Raw genomic sequence first — 14,123 nt, forward strand, 5'->3', positions numbered from 1 at the left:
AGCTGCCAACTGCACATGCAACAGTTCAGCCAGTGTCATAGGTACAAATCTGCTGACAGATGCCCTTGAAAGGGATTGTCTCACTTCAGCAAGTGGCATTTATCATGTAGAGAAAGTTAATACAAGGCACATACTAATGTATTGGCATTGTCCATATTGCTTCTTTACAGTCTTCATTCATTATACCATTGCATTATACACTGCTTGTTTTACGGCCCCGGCTACCAGAGAGGCTGGTGCATTTTCCTATAGTGTGTAAGCATAGCCACCGGTGCTGGATTTCAGGGTGGTCGTAACCCCTAAGAACAAGCAGTGTATAAAAGTGCTGGAAAAATGAATCAAGCCAGCAAAGGGGGCAATATGGACAATTACAATACCTTAGTAAGTGCCTCGTATTAACATTCTCTGCATGTTTTGGGCAGAAAATTGATTGCTCTGTGGTCGCCTGCTGTATGGGATGAAGCAGCCCCCCTGCTATGTGACCATGGCACAGTATTATTACGGATTGGAAGCAGTCCTCTTAGGTACAAATGTGCAGCTTGTATAATAGCGAGCAATTTCTTTCATGGAGCATCATGAGTAGCTTCACGTAATGGTGACTAATTATTTAACCATGACTGGCAGCTCTGAACATTGTGTTCTTTTTGCCTCACTTACTATGTTTTCTGTGATTCTAATTACAAAGGAAGCAAGTATTCCTTACAGTCTGCTATGAATACAAGGGGAGGGGTGAAAGCCTGGACTGCATACTCTTTTCCTCGTAACGTGGGGAACAACACTGGAACCAAGCACCTTTTCCTTCATTTGTGCTGTTTTCCAGGGTTCACATACTTAGGGCTTGTTCACACGAACGTGTGAAGCCTGTGCTGTGGACCGCAAATTGCGGTCCGCAATACATGGGCACCGTCCGTGGGGCAGCCGCATGGGGATTGTGGACCCATTTACTTAAATGTGTCCGCGATCCCTCCGTTCCGCAAACAGATAGGGCATGTTCTATCTTTTTGCGGTGCGGAGGCCCGGACGGAACCCCAGGAAGCATTACGTAGAGTTCCGTTCCGTGCTTCCGTTTCGCATCTCCGGATTTGAGGACCCATTGAAGTGAATGGGTCCGCATCCGTGATGCGGAATGCACACGGAACGGTGCCAGTGTATTGCGGATCCCCAAATACGGTCTGCAATACGGCAATGGCCAGCACACATTCGTGTGAACAAGCCCTTAGGGTCCATTTACACATCTGTAGGTGTTTTGCGAATCTGCAAATTGCGGATCCGCAAAACACTGACACCGACAATATGCATTCTGTATTTCGTGGACAGCACATCGCAGGCACTATAATAGAAAATGCCTTTTCTTGTCTGCTGTTGATGACAAGAATAGGACATGTTCTATTTTTTCGGGAACGGAAATGCGGATCCGGGAATGCGGATGCAGACAGCACATAGTGTGCTGTCCGCATCCGTTTCGGCCGCATTGAAAATGAATGGGTCCGCACCCGTTTTGAAAAATTGCGGAACGGATCCGGACACATTCTACGGACGTCTGAATGAACCCTTAGGCCCCTTTCACACAGGTGAGTTTTCCGCCCGAGTGCAATGCATGAGGTGAACGCATTGCACCCCCATTGAATCCGGACCCGCTCACTTCAATGGGGCCGTGCAGATGAGCTGCGATGTTCATGCATAACTTGTGTGTTGCGTGAAAATCAAAGCATGTTCTATATTCAGCCTTTTTCACACAACGCAGGCCCCATAGAAATGAATGGGGCTGCGATTTTTCACTCATGGTTGCTAGGAGATGATAGGGATGAGCAACCCCGGACCCCATTAAAGTAAATTCACTATTATTTTCCCTCATAACATGGTTATAAGGGAAAATAATAGCATTCTGAATACAGAATGCTTAGTAAAATGTCAATTTAACTCTCCTCATCCACTTGATCGCGCAGTCTGCATAGTCTTCTTTCTTTCTTCTTCTCGCAGGACCCTCAAAAGGATCTTTTAAACTACGTAATCGCGCTCATCACGTGGTGAGTGCGGTGACTACAGCGCAGGTCCTGCTGAATGAAGATAGAAGGATCTTCTATCTTCATTCAGCAGGACCTGCGCTGACATCACCTCGCTCACCACGTGGTGAGCGCGATTACGTAATCAAAGGTCCTTTTGCAAGTCCTGAAAGAAGAAAAAAGAAGACAAGGCCGGCTGCGCGATCAAGTGGATGAGGAGAGTTAATTTTTATTTATTTTTTTAACACCTCAATCTACATTTTAGCAAGCATTCTGTATTAAGAATGCTATTATTTTCCCTTTTAACCATGTTATAACAGAAAATAAAATCTGCAGAACACCTAACCCGAACTTCAGTGAAGAAGTCCGGGTTCGGGTCTGGGTACCACATTCAGTTTTTTTTATCACGCGTGTGCAAAACGTATTGCACCCACACGATAAAAACTGAACAATGCAATCTCTGCAATGCACCCGGGACGCCCGAGTGATAAAGGCCTTTTAATAATCTGGTTCCCACAATTTGAGAGAAGTGGAATATGCGGGTCTGAGGTCAGTTTCACGAAAGACAATTTTAGGTTTTGTGCGTGAAGAGTTAAAATGCATATATATCAAGTTATCTTAAGCAGTGTACAAAATCCAGTTTTCATTGCTCGTACCTTAACACCAGTCAACTAATTGAATGGCCCAAGTCGCCAATTAGAAGCAGGCAGTTTCCACTGTGTAATGTGATCGTGCCCATAGGTGTAATCATGTACCGAAGCATGTTCTTTTAAATGGTTGTGATGCACTAGTCCCTTTGGGCATAAAATAAAAATGTTCAGATATTTCTTTGCCTAGTGTTATTCCAGGCCTGAAACACTAGGTAAGGCCAAAGCCAGTGAGACTCAAGCAGTGGATTGCAATGTGTCCACAGTGGGGGAAACTGGACAAATGTTTTGATAGATGGTACATAGGGGAGGACAGAAACACCTGTTTGTAGCAGTACTGTAAATATAAAATTCCGGTGCCACACTCATATTCCCTTAATAGGGTTTTTCCGGTAAAAATAATAATTTTTAACAAGTTTCCACAGCATGGGCCTGGATTTGGAAGATTCATACTTGCCTGATCCATGCCGCTCCAGTCCTCCGCAGTGTCCTCACTGTTTACATCCGGCTGGCTATGGACATGATCACATGCACTACTCCAGCCAATGACTGGCTTCAGCAATGATGTGCTGCTTGTGGCCACATCACTGGTGAAGCCAATCATTGGCTGGAGCACCGCTTGTGACCATGTCCATGCACCGCCAAGTGTTAATGGTGCTGGGAATGTGAGATGGAGAGAGTGGAGGCAACATGGAACAGGTAAGTCTGGACCTTCTGTTTTGGGGGGGGCCATGCTTTGGCCCCTTTAAGTTGCCCATACACCATCAGAAGCTGTGGACTACACAATCTCTCCCGACTCCCTCATATACATACATGCTCTGGTCGGCCAAATGTGTATGTATTTTCAGTGGGAAGAGGAGAATAGCTGCTGTCAGATGGCTCCAGTAGAACAAAAGAACTGCTGTCTGTTAGGAGGGATCCAGGAGCTCCCCATATACTGTATATGTTAAAGGGAATCGGTCACCCTGATTTTGGACTAGTATCTATAGTAATTTGTGTGCAGTACTGCAGATAAGGAGTCCATATCACTATTTTTTTTATTTTCCTACTGCCAGCCTCTCAAAGCTGCACTGAAATACCCAGCCTAGACTGCTGTGCCTTGCTAACATAATGAAGAGGACTCATGCGCATGCTCAGCATTCCTGAAAAAGTATTTCAAGGCAGCTCTGACAACAGGGGGGGGGGGCAGTATGATAATAAAAAATAGTGATCTGGACTCCATATCTACAGTATTACTCATGTATTACTGTACATAATGGTCCAAAATCAGGGTGACAAATTCCCTTTAAACTGTCATTCAGTCCTGCCAAAGAGAGCAGAATCAGCCAACATTGGTATGATCTGTATGGGGTCCTATAGAACAAACCATGTCAAATTTATACCGACCTACATGTGACAGGAAGTGTCACCAGACAGGAAGAGGGTTCATTCCAAACGTGGGCAAATCCTGAATTCTCATGTCTAATGATTATAGGTTATGTGCAGTTTAGTAACTATTCTTTTATCAAGTCAATACACTATTATTCTATGGAATGTTCAGGCTACAGTAAATATTTTCATCTGGCAGTAACATCTGCGCATGCGCAGTAAAGATCTCAGAGTGGGGAAGACTACTGTGAGATATTCACTGCACCAATGAATGCGCAAGATTTTAGGACCCAGCATTGGAGACGTGAGGATCCCTGACCCTGTCAATCTCACTTAGTGGCTGAGTGGCAACAGGGTGAGGTGGCTGTGAAGTGGGGCTCCGAGGTCCTAGGCCAGCCCTCTGAGCACCATCTTTGCATACCAGTAAAATAAGATTTTTTTTCTACATCACTAATACTTGTAGCAGATAAGAAGGTCTCATTTTAGTCACTATGATCAACCCTACCTGGCTGTATGCCTGGTTTTATAGGCTTGATCATGGTAACGGATGCTTTTTAAATTATGTCATGAATATCCCATCTGCATAGTGTGAATTTTTAAAAATGTTCCCTCTTGCAGGCATCTTACTCTTCTGGAGGTCCTGTTCTGCGGCCTGAGGATGAACTTGATAGACTCACTAAGAAGATGCTGTATGACATGGAGAACCCTCCTTCCGAAGAGTATTTTGGTGAGAATTGATGAGACTGCATTAAAAAGCACAAGAGGATAATGATGAGCTAATCTTATACACTTGGCTCCCTAGCTATCTGCAGTGGCGTTCAGCTGTGGATTGGTTGCCATCTAGGACGCATGTTCCTTGCACCAATTCCTCATGACTTTGTTTGCTAACTGTGCATTTCCTTTGAAGAAGGGGAGCCCTTCATAGGTTCTGTGATGACCCAGGCTAGGCCCTCCCTCTGCAATGGCTTGATAGCAGCCACATGGGCTGTGTCTATGGTATAGTACAGTGTGTATGCGCTTATCTGTCTAATCCAGTTCTTATTGTAACGCTAGCCATATACATAAGTTTATGATCGGGTATAATCCAGCTGATTAACTGTACATCAGAATTTTTGTATAAACTGTCCCAACAGTACAATGCCGGACTATGCCATACATGTGTAGTTTCAGCCAACAATGGCCCAAAAATCCAACCTGACAGATCACATCTTTGGCAGCCAATAATCCTGCCACCAACAATGTCTTTTAGATATAATACACACACTATTTAGACCACAGGTCATATCCCCATTCATTTGTAGGGCATTATGAAAGCAGTTGAGCATTTTTGCTGGACAGAATGGGAGTTCGGGCCCCTGTGCTGGATGTAAGTGCAGCTTCACTGAGGTTTCATTTAAGAGTAAAACCTTCCTCCTGATATTACCCCAACTCCTCTATATTCTTAGGAATTCCCCATTGTCCATTGAGGACACATTTTTTAAGTTAATTGAGAGAATTATTAATGATCTGCTGTGGGGAAGAAAGCGGCTGAGGCTTAAATTGGAATATCTTTATAAGCCGATGGAACATGGAGGGTTGAGCCTTACCTATTTCAAGGGCTACTATATAGCTTCACAGTTGTGGCTATAGGACCACTGGGAGGAAAGTCCACTCTGCAGGAATTTGTTGAGTAGAACTACATATGATATGTTCGCATTATTAGAGCATGGGCTATTATCCAGAGTTCAACAGGATTATAGAGAAGGTATAAAGTTATTTACGAAGATGTGGAGCACTGCTAGGGCTGTTTCACACGAGCGCATGCCGTGCGTGACATCCGCTGCGTGAATGACAGCCAAGACCCGATGCGGACAGCAGAGGCACGGAGCATTAACCTGATTGATAATACTCCGTGCCTCTCTGTGACCTCTTTACTACGAAATCACAGTGAGATAAAGTTCTCAGTGTGATTTTGTAGTAAAGAGGTCACAGAGAGGCATGGAGCATTATCAATCATGTTACTGCTCCGTGCCTCTGCTGTCCGCATCGGGTCTTGGCTGTCAGTCACGGAGCGGATGTCACGCACGGCATCCGCTCGTGTGAAACAGCCCTTGGAGGTTAGTTGGAAATAAGGAGATCTCATTAGTGTACGCCTCTCTGGTATAACTATTATTTACAGCAGTTGGATGATTTAGCTGAAGATAAATACTGGCAAAAAAATAACAATATTCTGTATGTTGCACGAAAGGTGAGTAATGGAGGTATTCTTCTTTTTGAGTTGACACAAAGAGAGCATATAATTAATTTATCTTGGTTTAGATATCTACAGTTACGTTCGGCTCTATCTAGCGTAAAGGGGACATTTTTGTTACAGATAGATACTTTTACACCTTTGAATGATTTGATGGGAAATTTGGTCAGAATTAAAAAAAATTGTCAACTTTATAAATTACTTCTTGAAGTACTATTTAATAGTATACGTTCCCCTGGACAAAAGGCTTGGGAATCTACTTTAAGGATCCAACCAGATGTTGGGGAAAGTAATGAATAATTTAAGGTTGGTGTCACATAATTTTAACCATGTTTTGGTTCAATTCAATATTATACATAGTGTGTGTCACACCAGTATGGCTTAATAAAAAGAGTTGAGAAATACGTCTAATTGTCCACGGTGTGATTCACTTGGGGCTGACTTTTTACAACAGAATATTGGGAGGAAATAGCAGTGGATCCTGGGTGACTTTTCCCAAATTATTTGTGATCAGTATCTCTGATTAAGATACTCTTTTTGGCAAGACTTTTAAGCATGCGAGGTTGGTTTCCGTGAAATGCTCCTAGTGTGTATAGATGGTTAAATCTGGTTAATAAGATTAAGAATTATGAAAGAATCTTATTTAAACATAGAAATATTTAGGAGAAATAGAAGAAAGTTTGGGGGAGTTAAAAGTTTTAAGTATTGATGCCTTCACCCCACCGCTATCCTTATGCTGTCCTGGTTGACGGAGGGGATAGAAGATGCATCGCAAGGGAGGGGGGGAGTTTTGGGGTAAAAATAAGATATTTAAGAATGTTTAAGATTAAGTTGTATAGAAAATAATTTTGTATTTTTTTTCTGTTAATAGAAATAATTTAAATTAAAAAAAAACATTACTCAAATATCTATGCTAGGGTAGAATTTGCAAAGGAAATTTTACTTTTCATTTTTTTTGGATGTTTTTGTAGAAGATTTTATAGGCATCCTGTAGCAATTATACTTTTGGTTCTGTTAAAACTGCTCTTCTGAATGACTGAATGTTCTTGTAGCAATATGAAAGCTGCATGCGCATTGATTTCAGTAATCACTTCACTCATTTCACATTATGTATGTCTATCTTGTGCCCTCATTGGAAAGCAAACACCTGTAGAACTGCAATGATAGCAGAGCTGAATTTGTTGCTTAAAGGGGTTTCTGTCACCTAAAAAATGGGTATTAAGCTGGCTGACATTAGCGATGTGCTAATGTCAGCTGAACATAACTATATTAGTGCCATCTCAATGACTAAAGCCTTTATTGAGAAAAACCTAAATTGTATAATATGCTAATTAGCCTCTAGGAGGGGGGGGAGAGTTGAACCTGCTCCTAGAGGCTCCATTTGCCCGGCGCAGTGAGGGAAGGACGCTCGGCGGCTGCTGGCTTTTTCACTGCGCCGCCGCGAGATTTACACTGCAGGCACAGCCAGCGGGAGGAGAGCAGCGCTGCCTGGCCCTGTCAATCAAGAGAAGAAGGGCGTGAAAAGAGGTGGGCAAATGGAGCCTCTAGGAGCAGGTTCAATGCCCCCCCCCTTCTAGAGGCTAATTGGCATATTATAAAAGTTATTTTTTCTCAATAACGGAGGCACTAATATAGTTATGTTCAGCTTACATTAGCACATCCCTAATGTCAGACAGCTTAATAGCCATTTTTCAGGTGACAGAAACCCTTTAAAGGAATTGTGCAGTGTCAGGATATTGATGACCTAATCTCTGAATAAGTCATCAATATCAGATCAGCGGCGGTCAGTCAGCTGGTTGAGCGCCCTGCGGTATTGATGCCAGTGCTGCGTCCCCGGCAGTGTTTACCTGCAAACCCTTGGTGGTGCAGTGTAATTACACCTCCCTCTGCTATTCAAGTGAGCAGGAGAGTGAGGTGTAACTGCTACAACCTGGATGGCATGCAGGAAAACAACCCTCCCTATAACACGGCCATATCATGGGCGGCCATGATGATGCCTTGCTGTACAGCTCTATGCCTGTATATTTTACCCCTTGGGCTCATTTCACACTTCTAGGTATGAATGCCATTATTTTTGCGTGCTGCTGTAACTTTAAACTAAAACATGAGTAGATCTTAAATGGAGGAAAACTCCAACTGGAAGCTTTAGACTTCTCTCTTTCATATCTATTCCCCAATGGCAGCACTAAATGAGTTTTATATAGGGGAGGGAGCAGACTGAACAGTCCCAAAGCTGCATTTGTAGGATTTGCTACAGTACATTGAAAAGGAACTGGATTCATTATGTAGATGTATGGCCTTTTCATCCCTCAACCAAGGGTTACATTGGCAAAGGTTAAGTGTAATTTTGTTTAGTTGCTATAAATGCAGTAGATCTAAAAGAATCCGTCGGACTGCCGCAAGCCTCATGAACTGAAGTCTTTTCTGTCATTTAAGCAAATTGTTTTATCACTTGTAATGCTAATAATCTCCTCCAGCGCTATGTATCAGACCTTTTTTCTTCTTATTTTTTTCTTTTCCGCTGTCTGTGTCTTTGCCAATTTATTGTCTTCACATACTTATCTCCCATTCATCCATTTCATTTAGTATGGAGCCGACAGCTTATCCTCTGTTATTATGGCCCATTGATCAAGTAATTGGAAAAGGGCAAATCGGTAGCGGCAGTGCCTGCGATTTGCATGAAATCTTCCCAGCCCTAGGTCCATGTAACATGGTAATTGCTGCATCCACATAGCTGTCAGCTAATAACTATATTAGTCAGAATATGGAAAGCCGGATCCTAGCATATTAAAAGTTGTATTGGAGCAGATAGGAATTGAATAGAGGGATTTAATTAAACATGCTAGCAGGCTTCCAGGCTTTATGGGGAAGTCGAGGAGAAAATATTTACAGATAATTAAATGTTAGTCCTTTTGGGTTAAATGAGGTCATTGCACTTCAGTGTTACCTTTCAAAGGGGTTATTCTGCAAAAAATATTGAAGGGGTTGTCTCACTTCAGCAAATTGCATTTATCATGAAGACAAAGTTAATACAAAGCGCTTACTAATGTATTGTGATTGTCCATATTGCCTCCTTTGGTTTGATTCATTTTTAATCGTATTATACACTGCTCATTTCCAGGTATTATAGCCACCCCTGCAATCCAGGTGCCACCCTCTCTGGTGGCTGGGACCGTGGAAGTGTGCATAGGCACTCGTCCCGACCACCTCATATCCGCGCGGCAGCGGTGGCCGTAACCGCTGGAAATAAACAGTGTATAATGCACCTCCATGCTCCGTTCAGCTGAGTTTGTATAGGGAGTTTTCAAGGCAGTCTCATCCGTATGTCTGTTCCATGGCACCCACAAAAAAATAGAACATGTACTATTCTTGTCTGTTTTATGTAGAGGCCAAAATGCAGAATACACATGACCAGTATCTTTGTTTTGCGCATCCACAATTCGTGGACTGCAAAACGGGCTATGGTCGTGTGCATGAGCCCTAAAACAGTATGTTTAACTGACAATGATTGACTCATCTATAGGGCCCTTACATATTCTTCAGCATTGTATGGAGATTGTCACTCACATCCATCCCAGTCCCCATTGGCCTTTCTTTGTGTCTTGGGCGTGTGGGAGGAACATGCAAACTCCATGCAGATGTTATTCAGGGCTAGGTTTGAAGGCTACTAACCCCTGCACTGCCTCATACAGTTTGTTGGTGGATTACAGCACATTCAAACGAGATCCTTCTGCAAATATCTTATATTTGGCCTTGATATCACAATTTATTTTGCCAAGTGACAAATTGGCCTCATTACTTTGACAAACGTTGCTCCAGTATTCGCCACTTTTTTACATTTTTTAAAAAATCTGTTCTCTTCAATGGAGTTTTAAGCATTGCATTTACTATAGTCTAATGCTTACACCATCCAGAACAATCGGGACAAGCTTAGGTGCTCCAGGCTATGAACATCATGAGCTTTTTATGTCACCAGTAACAGGCCAATGGTGTAAATGCAGTTATGTGGTAATGAAATAACATTGACTTGATTAGATAAGGACTTTTAGCAAGCCTTAATAACGGAGTGTGATGTTAAGCATGTACTTGTATTATTATTGACGCAAGCAAAAGAAATGTCTCAAATTAAATTTATCTCTAGGCTCAGTTTGTAGACAGCCAAAGTTTTCCTAATTTCAGATGTGTGTGTTATGCCGACATCTGTTACACAACTATAATCTGCCTTTAACAGCCACCCGTACAAATAAGAAGCGCCAATAGATGAAGCAACACTCCGGAGATCTTAAAGGGGTTTTCTGGGATTTTGATACTGAGGACCTCAGGATAGGTCATCAGTATCTGATCGGTGGGGGACCCCTGCCAATCAGGTGTTTCAGAAGGCACTAGTACTCCTGTTAGCGCCGCAGCGTTCTCAAGCAGCTTAGTGAGCACATGGCCATGCATTATATAGCGGCTGTGCTTGGTATCGCCTGGCAGCCTAGGATATTATAAAAACTGGAATAAATGCTGGTCTTTGATAAATCTTGTCCATTGTCTGATAGATCACATTCTGTGTGTGGTCAGATGTCAAAATCAGTTATGATAGAAGACAAAATGATCCAGCACTTACTTTGCCCATAAAACCTAGCCTTTATTCCTGCCTTACAATCCATCTGTGTCTATTACATGGTACAGCTTCCTTTTATCTTGGATCCTAGTGTGCTAAGGCTCCTTCACATGCGCTGGAATTGCATCTGAGCAGTGAGGTGATCATCTTTTCTACAAGTGTACAATGTAACATATTAACATAGTTTTTAAGGCTGAAAAAAGCCAGCTGTCCATCTAGTTCAGCCTGTTATCCTGCAAGATGATCCAGAGGCTGTTTAGAAGAAACGCTTTGTGTTGCCCACTACTAATTATACTGTTTAGTGCACCCTTAGGTTTCCTTTAAGTGCGTGCTATCACCTGGAATTTGGCAAATGAGCTGAGGACATGGGCTGCTAGATCGCCGCTAGCACATCTGCAATACCCAGTCCCCATAGCTCTGTGTGCTTTTATTGTGTAAAAAAAAAAATACATATGCAAATTAACCTGAGATGATTCCAGCGTGAAGGAGCCCAGCACCACCCTGCATCCTCCGAATCTCCTCCTTGTTCCCCGACGTCACAAAGCTAGAGCTCCGTAATCTCGCGATGCTCGAGCTAGCGCATGCGCAGTGTTGGCATAGTGTTCCTTCCCTGTGCTGGCATCAGCCTCAGGGAACGAACTGCGCATGAGCAGCTTGCGCATTGCGAGATTACAGTGCTTTAGCTTTGTGACGTCGGGGAGCAAGGAGGAGATTCAAAGGATGTGGGGGGGGGTGGTCCTGGACTCATCTCAGGGACAGGACTCATCTCGGGTTAATTTGCATATCTATCAAATCGTTTTTTTGACACAATAAAAGCACATAGAGCTATGGGAACTGGGTATTGTGGATGTGCTAGCGGCGATCTAGGTTCCCTTTAAGTGGTATGTGACATAGAGGAGCCATATATCAGCCGTCGTGCTTGTTTTTATACTACGCAGCCCATGTTCCTGTGTTGATGACGTCTTGTGGACACTCTTCTATTTTAGGTCGCTGTTCTCGTTGTGGGGAAAACGTTGTAGGAGAAGGTACTGGATGCACAGCTATGGACCAGGTGTTTCACGTTGAGTGTTTCACCTGCATGACCTGTAATAGCAAGCTACGTGGGCAGCCATTTTACGCTGTGGACAAAAAGGCTTTTTGTGAGCCCTGCTACATAGTAAGTGCTATACCTGACTTTTTCCCTTTCCTATGGCTGTCAATCACTGCATGTATTTTCTACCAACACACAAACATATCAGAATTTAATGCACATGAAAAATGTTCTGCTTTCTTAAGAACACTAATAATGCCTTCACAGGAATGTTCAGCTAAAGTTACATTAAGAGGAATTTGCTGCTTTCAGATTGTCCGAGGTGAATTTATTGCAGAGAGGCATATGCTCCAGATGTTGCCATACATTTCCTGCTTGCATTGAAAGACCTTCAGCGCTTCTCCACTGTGACAGCTCCACATCCTTTTAGGGTTCTTACTTAATTATTTCAGCAGTCCAAGTAAGTTCTTGGGAACTTTACACAACTAGATTAGGCTTCAAGAGAACAATACAGAATTAAATTACTACTTTTTAAAAATCTATATCACAAACCTTACCAAATGTATGTCAGATTTCAGTGTAAAATCCATCAAAGTAATTGGGCCCTGAGCGTGGGCCTCAACAACATGCTAAGCCTCGTAAAGCGTAAGAAGACTTGTCTTTCATGTTCTTGTACTGATGTACTAATGCATATCCTTGTTCCAGTTTATGTACATGGTTACTTTCAGTAGTCTGCTTGTTGCCTTTGGTAACAGATGCTGATTCAGCTGCCCTCTGTTGTCCTATATGTGGCCAAAGCTCAAGCAAATGACCCCATGCCACCAAATTCTAAGAAATCCCCTTTAGGCCTCATGCACACAACTGTATTTTTGTTTCCGCATTTTTTGCAGATCGGATGCAGAGCCATTTGGCCTCAAATGTCCACATCCATATGTCGGTTCCACTGGCCCACAAAAAAGATAAAACATGTCCTATTCTTGTCAGTTTCATGGACGAGAATAGGACATTTCTATAGACCTGTGAAAAAATGGTGGCATGCACTCAGACGGTATCTGTAGTTTGCAGGCTGCAAAAGATATAGTCGTGCATGAGAACTTAAGGGTATGTTCCCATGTGCCAGATTTTCAGTGATTTTTTTTTACTGAAATCCACATCCCATGCCTGTAAATTGTGCTTCTGCAACCAAATTCACATGCAATGGAAATTTTCCAAGTGGATTTTTAGCACAATCATGGGAAAAAATATACAGTACCATGACAATGAGTGTCATGTTGCTTCTACGGAATAGCTGAGGATTTACACCTCCGTATGACAGCCAGGCTAACATTCACGTAGATCTGCGTAGCAAATGTGCGCCTACCAAAATGGGAAAATGGCCATACAGCGTAATGGTAAATCAGACATCAGGGCATTGGCCAAAGTTTGGTAAAAATGTGTATTTTGGTTACAAGGACATTGGCAGTTTTCTATTCACTTGTGGGGGCTTGTTGGTGGAATTGGTTTATCTGTTCTATGATAATAGCTTGGCTACGGTCATGTGTCTGAGAAGATAAAGGTGACAGTATGCCTGTACTCCGTGCTGTCACCCATGCATAGTTACCAAACTTTAGCTATCATTTCTCTAACTTCATTAATGGGGAGGTTAATGTTTTAGGTGGAAATGCTCTTTAAAGGGAACAGTTCAGGAGGTTCATGCTGCCTGAATCACGGTCGGCATGAAATCCTGACTGTCTCACTCATTACAGCTCTGAAACAGAGAGAGGGGCAGCCTCCTTGCTTTGATTGACAGGTCTCTTCCTACTTGCTTGTAGTGAAAGATCTATCGGTCTACCCGGGCACGCAGCCCGCCCGATGACTTTTCCCCCAGGTCATGGCTCATTTTTGAACTGTTTCCTCTGAAACCCGGCTGATTTTCAGAGTAAAACTAGCATCATTCTGAAACCAGTTATCAATAGCAGATGCAAGAAGGCTTCTTCCACTTGGTGACTTTCAGTTTGACTTTCTTTTTTTTTTTTTTCATTTTCATTTTGCACATTTGGTTTTCAAGTACCTGGCACATAAAAATATGAATGATATAAGTTCAGACTCTCTCTAAAAGATTAAAAGAGCACACTCCAGCCAGTTGTCTTGTTTCCAAAGACAGCATTATGAGAAGATGAGTACAAGGTTAAGTGATTCCTCGTTTGGCATCCAAAGACCAGGCTTTTTTTTTTCTTCCTTCTAAGCAAGCAGCAAATCT

At 42.7% G+C, this 14,123-nt stretch overlaps 1 protein-coding gene across 7 annotated transcripts in view; it reads left to right on the forward strand.

Annotated features, from left to right (window-relative positions):
* The window catches only part of LOC122936356 (LIM domain containing preferred translocation partner in lipoma), a 271,804-nt gene that overhangs the window by 210,635 nt on the left and 47,046 nt on the right, over positions 1-14,123 (forward strand). For all 7 annotated transcript variants that reach the window (XM_044292514.1, XM_044292513.1, XM_044292518.1 and 4 more), the window contains 2 exons: positions 4,637-4,745; positions 11,841-12,010. In XM_044292514.1, coding sequence (XP_044148449.1) covers positions 4,637-4,745; positions 11,841-12,010 — 279 coding nt within the window. The remainder of the gene's footprint in view (positions 1-4,636; positions 4,746-11,840; positions 12,011-14,123) is intronic.

This window comes from Bufo gargarizans, chromosome 4, assembly GCF_014858855.1.
Source record: "Bufo gargarizans isolate SCDJY-AF-19 chromosome 4, ASM1485885v1, whole genome shotgun sequence".
Lineage (NCBI taxonomy): Eukaryota > Metazoa > Chordata > Amphibia > Anura > Bufonidae > Bufo > Bufo gargarizans.